Source organism: Kogia breviceps, chromosome 3 (genome assembly GCF_026419965.1).
Source record: "Kogia breviceps isolate mKogBre1 chromosome 3, mKogBre1 haplotype 1, whole genome shotgun sequence".
Classification (NCBI taxonomy): Eukaryota; Metazoa; Chordata; class Mammalia; order Artiodactyla; family Physeteridae; genus Kogia; species Kogia breviceps.
Genome location: NC_081312.1, coordinates 91,423,621 through 91,438,008, shown reverse-complemented (window position 1 = coordinate 91,438,008; position 14,388 = coordinate 91,423,621). Strand labels below are relative to the sequence as shown.

Sequence of the window (14,388 nt, the reverse complement as noted above, 5' to 3'; positions counted from 1 at the left end):
AAGTCTGCAAAGTGGTTCATTCAGGAAAGTGTAATGGATTAAACATCAATTACGTTCCACTTCCTTTGCTATATTCTGGGGTACAAAGATGAATGAGATTTGGTCTCTGCCCTTGATGAGGTATTTTGCAAAACAACATGGCAGATTCTACAAAGTTCTATAGAAGCACAGAGATTAATAATGTATGTTTTATTCTCCATTGCCAAAGAAGTGATGAAGAATAGCAAAACAGAAAAACCTAGGTGTATTTAAAATACAGGTGTATTTCAGGTCATTGCCAATGTCTGCTGCCCAACTTTTAATTACAAATTGTTGAAAGATATGATATATATGAACACTTTTCTAAAGCACACATGGTTAACCTGTACTTCTGGATTGTCTATGATTTATTTTCAGAGGAATTCAAGTTATTAGAAAGGTAAATATATGGGTGCCATTGTTTAGACCTCCTCCCAAATTAATTGCCTTTACTATGCATTGACTTTACACTTCCAGCTTATATGTGAGTACTTTATATAAAGCAATCCTTAGCTTACACAGCCTGCTCTATGTCTGCTATGGGATTGTTACTAAAGACTTGCCCAACACATCCTTTACTATTCCTAATATGACATCCCTCCAAAAACATTTTTTTCAATATTAGTTTCATGAATTGAAGTCTCATACCCCTCCTCTTCACTTAAATCATCCCAAGGTAAGTGGTGTGTTCTCTTCTTATATACAATATATATCCTGTAGCTGATCACATGTGCCTTTTCTTTTAGTTACCAGGGATGTCAGGGTCAAATTAACAGCTAAAAATTAGTAACTATATAAGATCTTCAGGCCTCTATATGTGTGTTCTTTCTTTATTGCCTTGAATACTGCAATTTTGTTTGCTCAGGTATTGGTATACTATTTTCTTTTAATTATCTGTTTTAATGTGTGTCCTCATATAAATGTCCTCATGGAATCAGAAATGGAGTAAATAAATAAAAAAATAAGTAAGTAAATTTTTTCTCCACTTTTTGGCAAAAACATATTGACTACTGGGTGAATATATATGGTTGTTTTATAAATTTGTTTTTAACAAGATATTAAGTATAGAAGAAATGATTAGTTAGCTATGAAGATAAAAATCTAATTTATTATGACTAAATAGTAAATGTTAAGCTAGTAGAAGAAAATTTCACTTTATATAACTACAGATCAACTTTATTTCAAAACACATCATTTCCCTGTTTCTCCTTCTATACACTAAATAGTGTCCCTTGTATGACTAGGACTTTTTCTTATGTCAGTGGGCAGAAGTATTAATTATTAATTATTATTAATTAATTAATTACCTTGTTAGAAGATGTGGTAACTATAGAAATTTAAAGAACATGACATCCCCATTCTAATGAATATACTATAGTATGAGGGTGTCACAAAGGAACCGAAAGCAAGAATTTCCTCCAACAAGTCAGCTCAGGATTCTTTTCAAAGGAAAATTTTGCTTGCTATGAATTCTACTCACCTTGATTCCAGCTGACTTCTTGCTCTCAAGTTTTCTATAGTGGGATCCTCTCTTGAACTTATTAGGCCAACATGTTACCTCCAGCTTTTCATGGAAATCTACATCTTGTCTGGCTTAAGTTTGTTTATTCTTTCTGAGCTAAAATGTTTGAGAGTAGCTCTGCTTTTCTATTTGAAAAATATTGTTATTTACTCAAATATTGGATACTACAACTTTCAAATGCACAACTTAAAAAATATATTAAAGACAAATGTGAATTACTTTTGTTATAAACATTAAAAAATTAATCCAATGCTTATTTAGCTTTAAGTGGTATTAGATAGGTAGCTATGTCCAAAAGTCACCTGTTTGCTTTCTAAAAATACATTCCTGTTTTGGAATTTTTAGGTACTTATGCCTTATTTTCTATATAAGTGGTTTTATCTTTTTGGAGGATTAAGAATGATTTTGAAATTTCAATAGGAAATATATGCCCTCTTCCTAAAAATATACTCATGCAGATAATTTCACTCACAATTCAGAGCGTTCATGGCCACTTGGAAGTCCATTTTTGTAATCCCAGAGTAATCCAAGGAATGCTTTAAAGATTTCTGCTATAAATGAATGGTCCATGGTCTCATTCTCAGTTTCACAACTAAGTATTGAACCACCCTATTAGTTTTCTATTTTCTTTCCTTGGAGTTCTTCCTCTAGGTCATTTTACCATTTCTAGAGAGTAGCCAATGCTGAATATGCTGAAATAGGATTAGAGAGTACTGTAATCAGATTATTAAATTTGATTACAAAATGACGGTGGGATTTTTGTCAACAGTGAAGAAATTATCTAAGTGGACTCATAAGTGAATTGAGCATATGACACTTGAGTGTAGATAATGATCTAATGCAAGTCTATTTGATGAGTCCCATTGAAAATGAGATGTTATGTTTTGCTGGTAAACGTTTCTACAAAGAAAAATGCACTAAATGTGTCAGTTCAGAGTGAACTATTTAAATGAAGTTTCATTTAATTGATTTTAATTTTACTGCCCATAAGCCTTTCATTTAGACTGTACTTCAAGTCCTCTCTATATTTGCTGTTGAGTATAATGAGTATGATAGGGTACCTTGGGCACAATCTCCATGAATGTGTGAGCCATAACCACAGTATAATATTTAATTGGAGTAAGTTATTTTGCTGGGTTAAAGAAACAGAGAAATAGAATCAGTTTATTCTACTACAGTGTATGTTTCTGTAATATGAATCAGTTAATATGTAATTGACAAAAGAATGGGGATGTCAAAAGAATGTGAAAATCGGTTGGTTTATACATGATTCTCCCCAATACATTAGTGTTTTGACCACCAAATAAAAGCAGTTTAACTCTAAGTCCACTAACAAAGCTGAATGCAGCAAGTTGTGGAGGAAAGCAGTCCTATACACACTGCTCGTTCACTCCTTCTTCCTCTTGGCTCAGTTTGGCCATATGCTCTGTCTTGAAAACACATATTGAGTAATTGTTCCTGATCTTTGTGCATTTGCCCTTGTTTTCATAATTTACCCTTTCCTTACACTTTTTCATCATTCTCTCTTAATTAAAAAAATGTTTGTGGAGTTCTAGATATAGTGTAATATATATTTTAACTTGTATTTTCATTAGGTTTATAAATGTTTTTGTAGTGTTTTTGTGAAGTTTCATGGGTTTTACATTGGTCTTTCCCCAACATGATTTTTTCCCTAAATATTGCCAGTTGTTTTTTAAATTGAATGAACTTTATTTTTTAGATAATTTTAGGATTATATAAAAATCAAGCAGAAAGTACAGAAAGTCCGGTAACTTTCCTTTACCATTGGTGGGAATGTAAATTGGTACAGCCACTATGGAGAACAATATGGTGGTTCCTTAAAAAACTACAAATAGATCTACCATATGACCCAGCAATCCCACCCCTGGGCATAGATCCAGAGAAAACCATAATTCGAAAGGAGGCATGTACCCTGATGTTCACTGCAGCACTATTTACAATAGCCAGGACATGGAAGCAACCTAAATGTCCATCAACAAAGGAATGGATAAAGAAGATGTGGTACATATATACAATGGAATATTACTCAGCCATAAAAAGGTATGAAATAATGCCATTTGCAGCGAGATGGATGGACCTGGAGATTGATATACAGAGCGAAGTAAGTCAGAAAGAGAAAGACAAATATCATATAATATTGCTTATATGTGGGATCTAGAAAAATTGTTCAGATGAACTTATTTGCAAAGCAGAAATAGAGTCAAAGTTTAGAAAACAAACTTATGGTTACCGGGGGCAGGGGGGAGGAATTGGGAGATTGGGATTGACATATATACACTACATATAAAATAGATAACTAGGGCTTCCCTGGTGGCGCAGTGGTTGAGAATCCACCTGCCGATGCAGGGGACATGGGTTCGTGCCCCGGTCTGGGAGGATCCCACATGCCGTGGAGCGGCTGGGCCCGTGAGCCATGGCCACCGAGCCTGTGTGTCCGGAGCCTGTGCTCCGCAACGGGAGAGGCCACAACAGTGAGAGGCCCGCGTACCACAAAAAAAAAAAAAAAAAAGATAACTAATGAAGACCTACTGTATAGCACAGAGAACTCTACTTGGTGCTCTGTGGTGACCTAAATGGGAAGGAAATCTAAAAAATAGTGGATATATGTATATATATATATATATATATATATATATATATAACTGATTACTTTTCTGTACAGCAGAAACGAACACAGCATTGTAAAGCAACTATACTCCAATAAAAAAATAAATTTAAAAAAGATCACCTGACATATCATAAGTAAAAAAAAAAAAAGAAAGTACAGAAAGTTCCCTTGTATCTCTTTCCCCCTTACCCAACAGTTTCATCTATTATTAACATCTTGCATTAGTGTGGTACATTTGTTACAATTGATGAACCAATATTGATATATTATTACTAACTAAGGTCCATAGTTTACTAAGGTCCACAACTCCTTATGTTTTACAGTTCTATATGTTTTGCCAAATGCATGTCATATATCCAGCATTATGGTATAGTTTCACTTCTCTAAGTATTCCTTGTGCTCCACTTACCCATTCCTCCCCTTCCCCCTAACCCACCATGTTAACCCCTGGAAGCCATTGTCTTTATTATTTGTCTTTTCCAGAATGTATGTATGGAGTCATACAGACTGTTACCTTTTTCAGACTGGCTTTTTTTCATTTAACAATAAGCATTTAAGTTTCCTCCATGATGTTTCATGGCTTGATAGCTCATTTCTTTTTATCACTTAATAATATTCCATTGCATGGAGAGACCATAGTTTTTTTAGCCGTTCACCTATTGAAGGACATCTTAGTTGCTTTGAATTTGGGGGAATTAAAAATAAAGATGTTGGGCTTCCCTGGTGGCGCAGTGGTTGAGAGTCCGCCTGCCGATGCAGGGGACATGGGTTCGTGCCCCGGTCCGGGAAGACCCCACGTGCTGCAGAGTGGCTGGGCCTCTGAGCCATGGCCGCTGAACCTGCACGTCTGGAGCCTGTGCTCCGCAACAGGAGTCACAACAGTGAGAGGCCCACATACCGAAAAAAAAAAAATTTTTTTAAAATAAATAAATAATAAAGATGTTACAAACATCACATGCAGGTTTTTGTATGAACATAAGTTTTCAACTCATTTTGGTAAATAAGTAAGAGTGTGCTTGCTGGATTGTATGGTAAGGGTATATTTGTCTTTGTAAGAAGCTACCATGCTGACTTTCAAAATAGCTGTACCATTTTGTATTACCACCAGCAATAAATTAGAGTTCCTGTTGCTTCACATTCCTCATCAGCATTTGGTGTTGTCAGTATTTCGGATTTTAGCCATTTTAATAGGTATGCAGTGGTATCTAACAGCCATTTTCATTTTCGATTCTCTCATGGCAAGAGACGTTGAATAGCTCATGCTGATTTTTCATATTCTTTGATGAGGCGTCTGTTCAGATGGTTTCCCACTTTTTAATTGGGTGGCTTGTTTTCTTATCGTTGAGTTTTAAGAGTTCTTTGTATAGTTTGGAAATATGGCCTTTATCAGATACATGTTTTGCAAAGATTTTATCCCAGTCTGAGTTTGTCTATTCATTTTCTTAAGTTGCCAGATATTTTTAGGGAATGGTTTTGTAAGACATGAGTTTTTGTTTTTGTTTTCAGAAATGCATGCATTGTTAAAGAAGAAACATTTGTATACTTGATATCAGATTTCTAAAACTAAACCAGCTAAACTGAGCTCACACCTCTCATAAGCAAAGCTAAGATGAATGAGTATTTAGTGAGATTGGAAAGGCCTACAAAGGGACCTTATCTCAATACTACATAAAAATTGGTATAAAATAAGTTGAGGGCTTCCCTGGTGGCGCAGTGGTTGAGAATCCGCCTGCCAATGCAGGGGATACGGGTTCGTGCCCCGGTCCGGGAAGATCCCACATGCCGCGGAGCGGCTGGGCCCGTGAGCCATGGCCGCTGGGCCTGCGCATCCGGAGCCTGTGCCCCGCAACGGGAGAGGCCACAACAGTGAGAGGCCCGCATACCACAAAAAAAAAAAAAAAAAAAATAAGTTGAAGCTAGTGGCTATTGTATAAAATAGTACTTAAAACTATGAAGATTTTAAGGACAGAGTATAAACCTGATATTTTGAGGACTGACTAATTTCAATATTTTTTACATAGTATTCTATATACACAGTAATTCTTATATGACTGCCCCAAGACTTTAGATGATGCTCAAAGCAATAAACAGTTGGGAAGAGTAAGATCTGATTTTTCAGAAATGTTTTTGGCACCAGTTTCCAGAAATACTAGGAGTCCAGATGCAGAAATCAAGGTTGAAGTAAATGGACACTTATGCAAGCCTATATTTCCTTGATGACTTTGGGACTGTCAGACAGAAATACTATGCATAACCTGAAGGATACTTTGGGAAATTCACAATTGAGATTTGTTAATGGACTCAAAAGAATAATATAAATTACAAATGTTTTTACATATTTAACCTTATTTAGAGATGCAGGGATTCCTACGTCTAACAGACACAATGAATGAATGGATGGATGAACAAATAAATATAGTTATTCTCTCCTTTGTTTTGGGATACCTCAGAATATATACCAAATGGCTTAGACACTGTACCAAATATTACTTACTGATACTCAGCATCATCCTCACGCTTCTTATCTCTCCCTTGTATGAGACATTTCTCAGACTCTGTTGCCAGCAGTATTCCAACCTAAATTCTACTAATGAGAGGCACTGATATAAAATTTAAGGGGAGGGAGAGGAGAAACCACCAATCTCAGCAGAAGCAACCTTTTACGCATCAGCACATGGCAGATGGGATGTTATGCCAGCAGCTTCTGGGCATAAGGAAGTTCTGAAACTTATCTGCTTCCACATGAAACAAAGATAATTGGTGATGGTTCCCATGATTCCTGCCCTTCCTAATTTTTCAAACCCTAGCAATAGCTCCTAGACCTTTGCTCCATCAATCCTACTAATTATTGTGTAAACCTCTGTCTTTGTGCATTAGCTCCTATACGAAATATCTATGGCTGGATTGAAAGCTTTAATTCTTTTACTGACTGACTACCAAATAAAGCAAGAAATGAAAATCATGAAAATATACCTAGTCAACTTTGTTTATATATACATCTATATGTTTATAGTTGTGTGTATATACGTATATATTTTTAGCATGTTTAAACAGTTTGTGAATTGAAATATAATGACATGAAATCACTTCAGTCTACCATTCTACAAAACACCATGAAAAAAATATATCACATTTGTATACTACTGAAAAAATATTGTTTCCAACAAAGTAGGCTCATACGCAGCCACCAGGAATGGTGTAACCCTTGTTTGAAAAGGTTGCAAAAGGGTAGAATTTTTGGATTCTGTTCAGTTTCATGAAACTGAGGTAACAGAAATCAAATGCAATGCCTAAAGGCAATGGAAACTTCTTGTTTCTCCTCAAACAAGAAGTTTGGATATAGGCAGTCTAGGGCTTACACAATGGCTCTGTGAGGTCATCGGTGTTTCAGACTCCTATTTTTCTGATTTGTCATCCTTAGCCTGTGGCTCTTGTCCTCAAACCTGTTACCTCATGGTTTCAGAGGGATACTTCACCCTCTGGCCTCACAGGAAACAAGGAAGGCAAAGCACTTATTAGGAAAGATCCTTCTAGAATCCAAGTGTATTTATCCTTACAACTTCTTAGATAGAGTTGTGTCCTATGGGCACTCCCAGTATTTTAGCTGGGCATATTGCTACTAGACAAAATTGTGATTCTGTCAGTAAGAAAAAAAGGGAGAATGGATATCAGGCAGGAAACTTGTAGTGTTCTACAGCATACAGGAAAGGAACAAATAAAAACAAATGTAAATGATGTCCTCAGAGAAAATAAATTTAAAGCAGTATTTGTGTGACCACACTGTAGAGGAAACTATTCAAGCAAATTGGTTACAATAAAAAATTATGACCATCAGGATTAAGTTCAACTGTGCATAATAGAAAGACTCCAAATAGTAGCAAATTAATCAGGATAGAAATTTTCCTCCTATTGGAAACAAGTTTGAGGTAGGAATTTAAGTGTTGCTACTGTGGCTTCATGGTGTCATTGGAGACCCTAATTCTATTTTCCTGCTCTGCCATCCTCAGTACTTAGCTTTCAGTCATAAGGTCACTTCATGGTCCATCACGGTTGCTGTTGCTGCAGACATCATTTCTCCATTCCAAGCCAGCAGCAGAAGGAAACGAGAGGACAAAAAGGCCATTCTTCCAGTTAAGTCAGTTCCTTCTAAGGAACCTCCTACTCAGGTCTCACAACATTTCTGCTCATACCTTAATGGCCAGAACATAGTCACGTGGCCATGCACAGTGGCAAGTGAGGCTAGGAAATGTGGACTTTTGGCAGTATTCACAGTCATCTAAAATAAATTTCTGTTATCAAATAAAAAGAGGAATTGGATGATGTTATTAAGTCTATCATCACCATTTATAGAATTATATTCAAATATGCAGGACAGTGTGTGGATTGAACTTTATTATTCAACACTCCAAGAAATGTATTTTCCCTTCTAAATGTTGTCATTGAAAATTGAGAGTGATATTGCTAAAAGGGGCAATTATTTAAGTTAAAAACAATATTTGCTATAAAGTAACCATTTTCATTAATACTCTTTGAGTTAGGATACCAAATTTGGAATAGTTAAAAATATTACCATACAGGGCTTCCCTGGTGGCGCAGTGGTTGAGAGTCCACCTGCCGATACAGGGGACAAGGGTTCGTGCCCTGGTCCGGGAGGATCCCGCATGCTGCGGAGCGGCTGGGCCCGTGAGCCGTGGCCGCTGAGCCTGCGCGTCCGGAGCCTGTGCTCCGCAACGGGAGAGACCACAACAGTGAGAGGCCCGCGTACCGCCAAAAAAAAAAAAAAAAAAATATATATATATATATATATATATATATATATATATATATATATAAAACCATACGATATCCATGGCTTTGGGCAGATGAAGCCTAATTCATGGAATTATTCAAGAGGAGGGAGTAACTATGCCTATAGGAAGGGAGGTAGGGCAGAGCTATTGGAAATTTGCTCTCTTCTGATCTTCCTTTTAATGGAGTTACTGGGGTGAAATTGAGGAAAAGGCAGGGTGATTTAAGTTAAGGAATTAGAACGTGAATAAAAATTGAGACTCAAGTAAGTAACCAGGAATTACAGCAGTCTTTAGTCTCCAAAGAAAAAAACTGTCCCAATATTGCTTACAAAAATCAATAGTAAATCTGTTAATGGGCAATGACCCTAGCATTGTAAAGTGGAAAAATGAAACAATTATCTAAGGAATTCAAGCAAAACTCTTGGTATTATCGGAATTATTTGAATAATTGAGGTGAAAGTGGAATTTCTGCCTGGATTATTCAGATAATTGCTTAATTCTCAACTTCTCTTGGCTAGTAGAGAACTTTCTTCAGTATGTAATTTTAGAATGGTAAATGCTAAAAAATAGACTCCTAAGTTAAGCAGAGTAATAGAAGGAGGGAGAAGGAGAGAGAAAGGAAGAGAGAGACAATAAGTAGTTAATTGTCAGAATAAACCTGTTCTTTCCAGGGACAATAACCAACATCCACTTTTTCACCATAGAATTCTATGGTGAAAAAGTAAACTATATATGGATTTCAGTATAACCTGTTGTATTTTTTTTTTTTTTTTTTTTTTTTTTTTGTGGTACACGGGCCTCTCACTGCCGTGGCCTCTCCCACTGCGGAGCACAGGCTCCGAACGCGCAGGCCCAGCGGCCATGGCTCACGGGCCCAGCCGCTCCGCGGCACGTGGGATACTCCCGGACCGGGGCAAGAACCCGCGCCCCCTGCACCGGCAGGCGGACCCCCAACCACTGCGCCACCAGGGAAGCCCCTGTTGTATTTTTTAAAGTTATAAATTCCTTTCTAAGTTTCAGTTCTCTAAAGTTTGGAAACAGTGGCTTCAAATCCAGCCATTTCATTCTGTAAAGCCAAGTAAACTGACTTAAAACTCATAGCATACTTTTTCTTTGACTTCATATTATTTGGTCTTTGCCTTCAGTTCTTTAAGGCAAATTAAAAGGATGCTAGTTGCTACTCTATTCTCTTCTTTGGTAGCAGAACCTTAGGCAGTGAGCCCAGCTGAAAAATTATTTGCCACCTCCCTTACAGCTGGGTGTGTCATGTGACCAAGTTCTAAACCGTGAGTCGAAGTGTTGAGTGAGATTTCTAGATAGAATTCTTCTTTACTGAACTGCTTCTGGCCTCCAATGCGACAAGATGCCTAGATCTCCTGTAGCCATCTTGGGCCATAGGGTGACCTTAAGAATGTTAGCCACACACTAGGATGGTGAAAGGTTAAGATAGAAGAAACCTGAGTTCATGGTCATTGTGGAGCTACTATATCTGCTCTGGAATGCCTCCCTCTGCATTGTTTTTACTTAAAAGGGTAATAAGTTCTATCTTGTTTAAGACACTGTTATTTCTAGGCTCTGTTACTAGCAGGTGAACACAATTCCTAAATGATACACATATTAAAGTATTATTTGAAAATATTTTGGAATTTTAGGGTTAAGTTTCCAGATATGTATAATGGCTCTCCCTCTCTCTCGTTTTCACCTTCCTTCTGCTATGCTATTACAAACACCTGTAAACACACACATTTCAATTTGTAAGAGAGAAAACTATGTGAGGTTGTATCAGTAATACATTTTGTGCAATTGCAGAGGAAGGATTTTGCAGTAGGAATTGTGAGAAGATAAAAGCTAAAGCATTAACTCGAGGATTTTTCAGTATGTGTATATGGACTAAAAAAGAAGTAAATAAGGAAGGAAGGAAAATATGGAAATGGAATGTAGCAATAGGATGTTAGTAAATTTTTTATTTTTTTATTTTTTTCAGGTTTAAGGTAAGTACAATATTAATAGCAAGAGAGGGAGGCGAGATCAATGTACAGAGCACTCAGGTGGAATAGTAGGTATTAATCATTTTCTCTTCAGAAGCTGCCCCAATTCTCTCCATCTTTTGAGATTCAGCTCTTCTATGAAGTTCTCACGGCTCCCCCTATAGAAATTAACCTCTGCTCTTTATGCATTTATCAGGACTAGGGCTAAAGTACAGTGAAGGAGGTGTTTGTCTTAGGCACACCATTTAAGGGGTGCCAGAAAGCTCAGTAATCAAGATAAATATTTTAATGAAATATTTTAATTAGCACACTACAGCATGCAAGCCAGTTTCCTTTTTCTAAATAAATTTTTAATTACACTTCACATTTATCTCTATTACAGCATTCAAATAGTGCTTTTTTTTTTTTTTTTTTTTTTTTTTTTTGTGGTATGCGGGCCTCTCACTGCCGTGGCCTCTCCCGTTGCGGAGCACAGGCTCCGGACGCGCAGGCCCAGCGGCCATGGCCCACGGGCCCAGCCGCTCCGCGGCACGCGGGATCCTCCCGGACCGGGGCACGAACCCGCGTCCCCTGCATCGGCAGGCGGACTCCCAACCACTGCGCCACCAGGGAAGCCCAAATAGTGCTTTTTATAAATGTTCTCTCCCAACAGAATAGGCTGTACTCATTTTTGTATTCCTCATGTGCCTACTACTCTATTTTAAGCATAAAGACCTCTTAAAAATATTCAATTGAATCTACTGAAGGATTTTGCAAAAATATACTATATTAGAGACTGCAGGGTTAAGTTTTTATCTTAATTCAACAATAGCCAAAGAATAACAGAGTGATGAGTGTTTTCAAAGTACCTACAATTCAGTTCTATGAATATCACCTGACTTCTTTTTGACTAAAACCCTGCTCAGCCTGGAGAAAGGGAATTGTAATACTACTTTATATTCATATAGCACTCTGCCCTACATAAAGTGTTTTCTTTTAATCCTCATCTTAATCTTGCTAAGTAGGTATTATTATCCTTATTTATTATGGAAAGATTGAGAAGTTAAGTGATTTGCCCAAGGAGTTACAGGCAAAAAGTGTCAGAGCTGGGGTTCTAACCCAGGTTTTTTGTGTCAAAATCCAATGCCCTTTCTGTACTCCGAATGCTAGATCTTAGGGGATTGACTGAGGAGAAACAATTCATGCAGCAACTATAGTAGCCTGTGTTGTGTTTATGAAACAATGTCAGTAGCACCCTAAACAGCAGTATTTTACCAGTTGTACTCGTGATTAAAATTGTCCTGATTCTTATGTGTGTGTGTTTGATGAAATAGCTCAACTCTTCTGGCATAGTATTAGATGTTTTATGGCATATTTTAGTCCAGGGCAAAAACCTACACATTGAAATGTCAAAGAATGAGGGAAAATGAAGAAATTATGTATTACCTGAGTGTTCGTTTCTAATACAGCTTTACTGCTAATGTGTTCATGATATTCTGCAAAGCATGTAAATCATACGTTTGCCTCTTTATGAAATGAAAAATTTGGTAAAGTCGTTGAACTTTTCAGCTGAAAACGTTTATTTCAACATGAAATATTATAGTACTCCCAAGTTAGGAGTTAAGTGTAATGGGTTTCTTTTTCATACTTACAGGAAAAACTCTATGACTATATTTTAAAATTCCATACGGTAATTAAATTTGTTTGAGAACCTATAACTGCTTCAAATATAATTTCCATCAGCATATAATAAACACAACCCCAAACCAAAATGTCCATTATTGGCCAATCTAGTAGAAGATTTCTTATGAAAAGTATTGATTGCTACCTGGAGAATTAAAAACTTTAGTCTTCTTTTTGTAAGCTCATGGCGTCATTCTCAAGAACAATCAGAACTCAAAGAAATTCAAAGCCATTCATTCTGGGGAATTGCAACCTGTCATCAATAACTATTTATTGAATGTCCACAGGGTGCATAGGCATTGAAGTGGCAAGTGATTTATTTGCATTATTCAAAGGATTTCTAAGGGAAGTCTGAAGATTTGAAGACGTTTTTAAGCATACAAAGCTGTGTGTGCTACTCTAATTTAAACTGCCCCTACACGGAATGGTTAGAATAGTCTGGGTTTGAGAACTCTAGGGATTTCAAACACCCAGAACCGACTTTTTTAAAAGAAGACCCCATTGGGTGCCAAACGACAGATGGGGCTGGTGGTCAGAACACGGCCCCACCAGGGGCTTCTGGGCAAATCAAGTCCTCCCCTGGCTGGAGCAGGGCCGACTGCGGCCGCGTCGGTCATGACCCGCCACCCCAGCCCTCCCCTCCCCCCCATCAGCTCACACCATCTCCCAGTCTCCAAGTCCCGACCGGTTCTCGCGAGATCCGGGCAACTGAGCGCTCGGGGCCTTTTCAAATCGGGATCCGTTACCGCTTTCCCAGCCGCCGCCATTGTGGCGCTCGGAGCCCCTCAACGCAGGCGGCGGCCGTGGCGGCGGGATGGCCGACGCCGACAAGCCCGAGGTGCTTAGGGCAGCTGGCGACGACAGCCCGCATCGGCAGCCCGCGGAGCCGCCGGGCGAACCCCGGCGAGAACCTCACCCGCCCGAGCAGGAGAAACAGCCGCCGCAGCACAGCAGCAGCTCCAATGGCGTTAAAATGTATTGTCTTTTCCTCCGGGGACCGGGACGAGGTGGGGGGCGGGGCGGGAAGTTGACCGGGGGCGCCCCACGCAGGGCTGAGCCTTGGGCCGTGGGTGGCGGGAGGTGCAGGTGCAGCCGGCCCTCTCCCGGACCCTCCCCGCCCGTCCCGAAGCGGGGGATCCCGGGTGTGGGCCTGGGGTCTGGCGCCCCTCCCCTGCTTCTGGCCCAAGACCGCGAGTCACCCCTTCTTCCCTGACTTCGGCTGGAAAACCTTTAAGCAGAGCTTGGCGGCCGCCACGGTTTGCAGAAAAATGGTCCCCTTTTTAAAGGCCAGTAGTTAGTGTTCATCACTAGGGAGTAACTAGGGATGACATCATCGGACATTTTCTCTTAACCACCGAAGACATTTGTAAAAGGAATATCCCCCCCATCTCCCCGTCCTCATTCTGAGCTTTATAAGTTCACTGTTGTTTTCTAAAGTATGTGTTCATTTCTTAACTGATATATAGCAAGAGGAAGTTTAGTAATATGCTGTGAGACTGAATCCATTGTTACCCTTGAACTGGTGAGAGGTACTTTAAAAAGGGAACTGTGCGTGGTGCCTTGCTCCGCCCCCCCTCCAACTCCCTCCCCATGTTTGTCAGCCACGCAGGCTATTTAAAAAAAAACTCAGTGCGAGATGGTAGGATCTTAATTTTGGTAAAATAAGATCTTTTTTATTTGAAGAAAACTCACTACTTTTAAAATTGCAGCTGTCATCAGTACCGATAAAGAATGTAGTCGATTCGAATCCATAATAATGCTGTGCTCCCCTTTGTTCTT

The 14,388-nt window shown here is 38.7% G+C and overlaps 1 protein-coding gene across 2 annotated transcripts in view; it reads left to right on the top strand.

Annotated features, from left to right (window-relative positions):
- Nucleotides 1-13,305: 13,305 nt before the first annotated feature.
- The window catches only part of MYEF2 (myelin expression factor 2), a 35,287-nt gene continuing 34,204 nt past the window's right edge, over nt 13,306-14,388 (top strand). The window contains exon 1 of one of the 2 annotated variants that reach the window (XM_059059467.2): nt 13,306-13,584. In XM_059059467.2, the coding sequence (XP_058915450.1) occupies nt 13,424-13,584 (161 nt within the window). In that variant the 5' untranslated portion in view covers nt 13,306-13,423. The remainder of the gene's footprint in view (nt 13,585-14,388) is intronic. The other variant, XM_059059468.2, reaches the window with a different exon arrangement.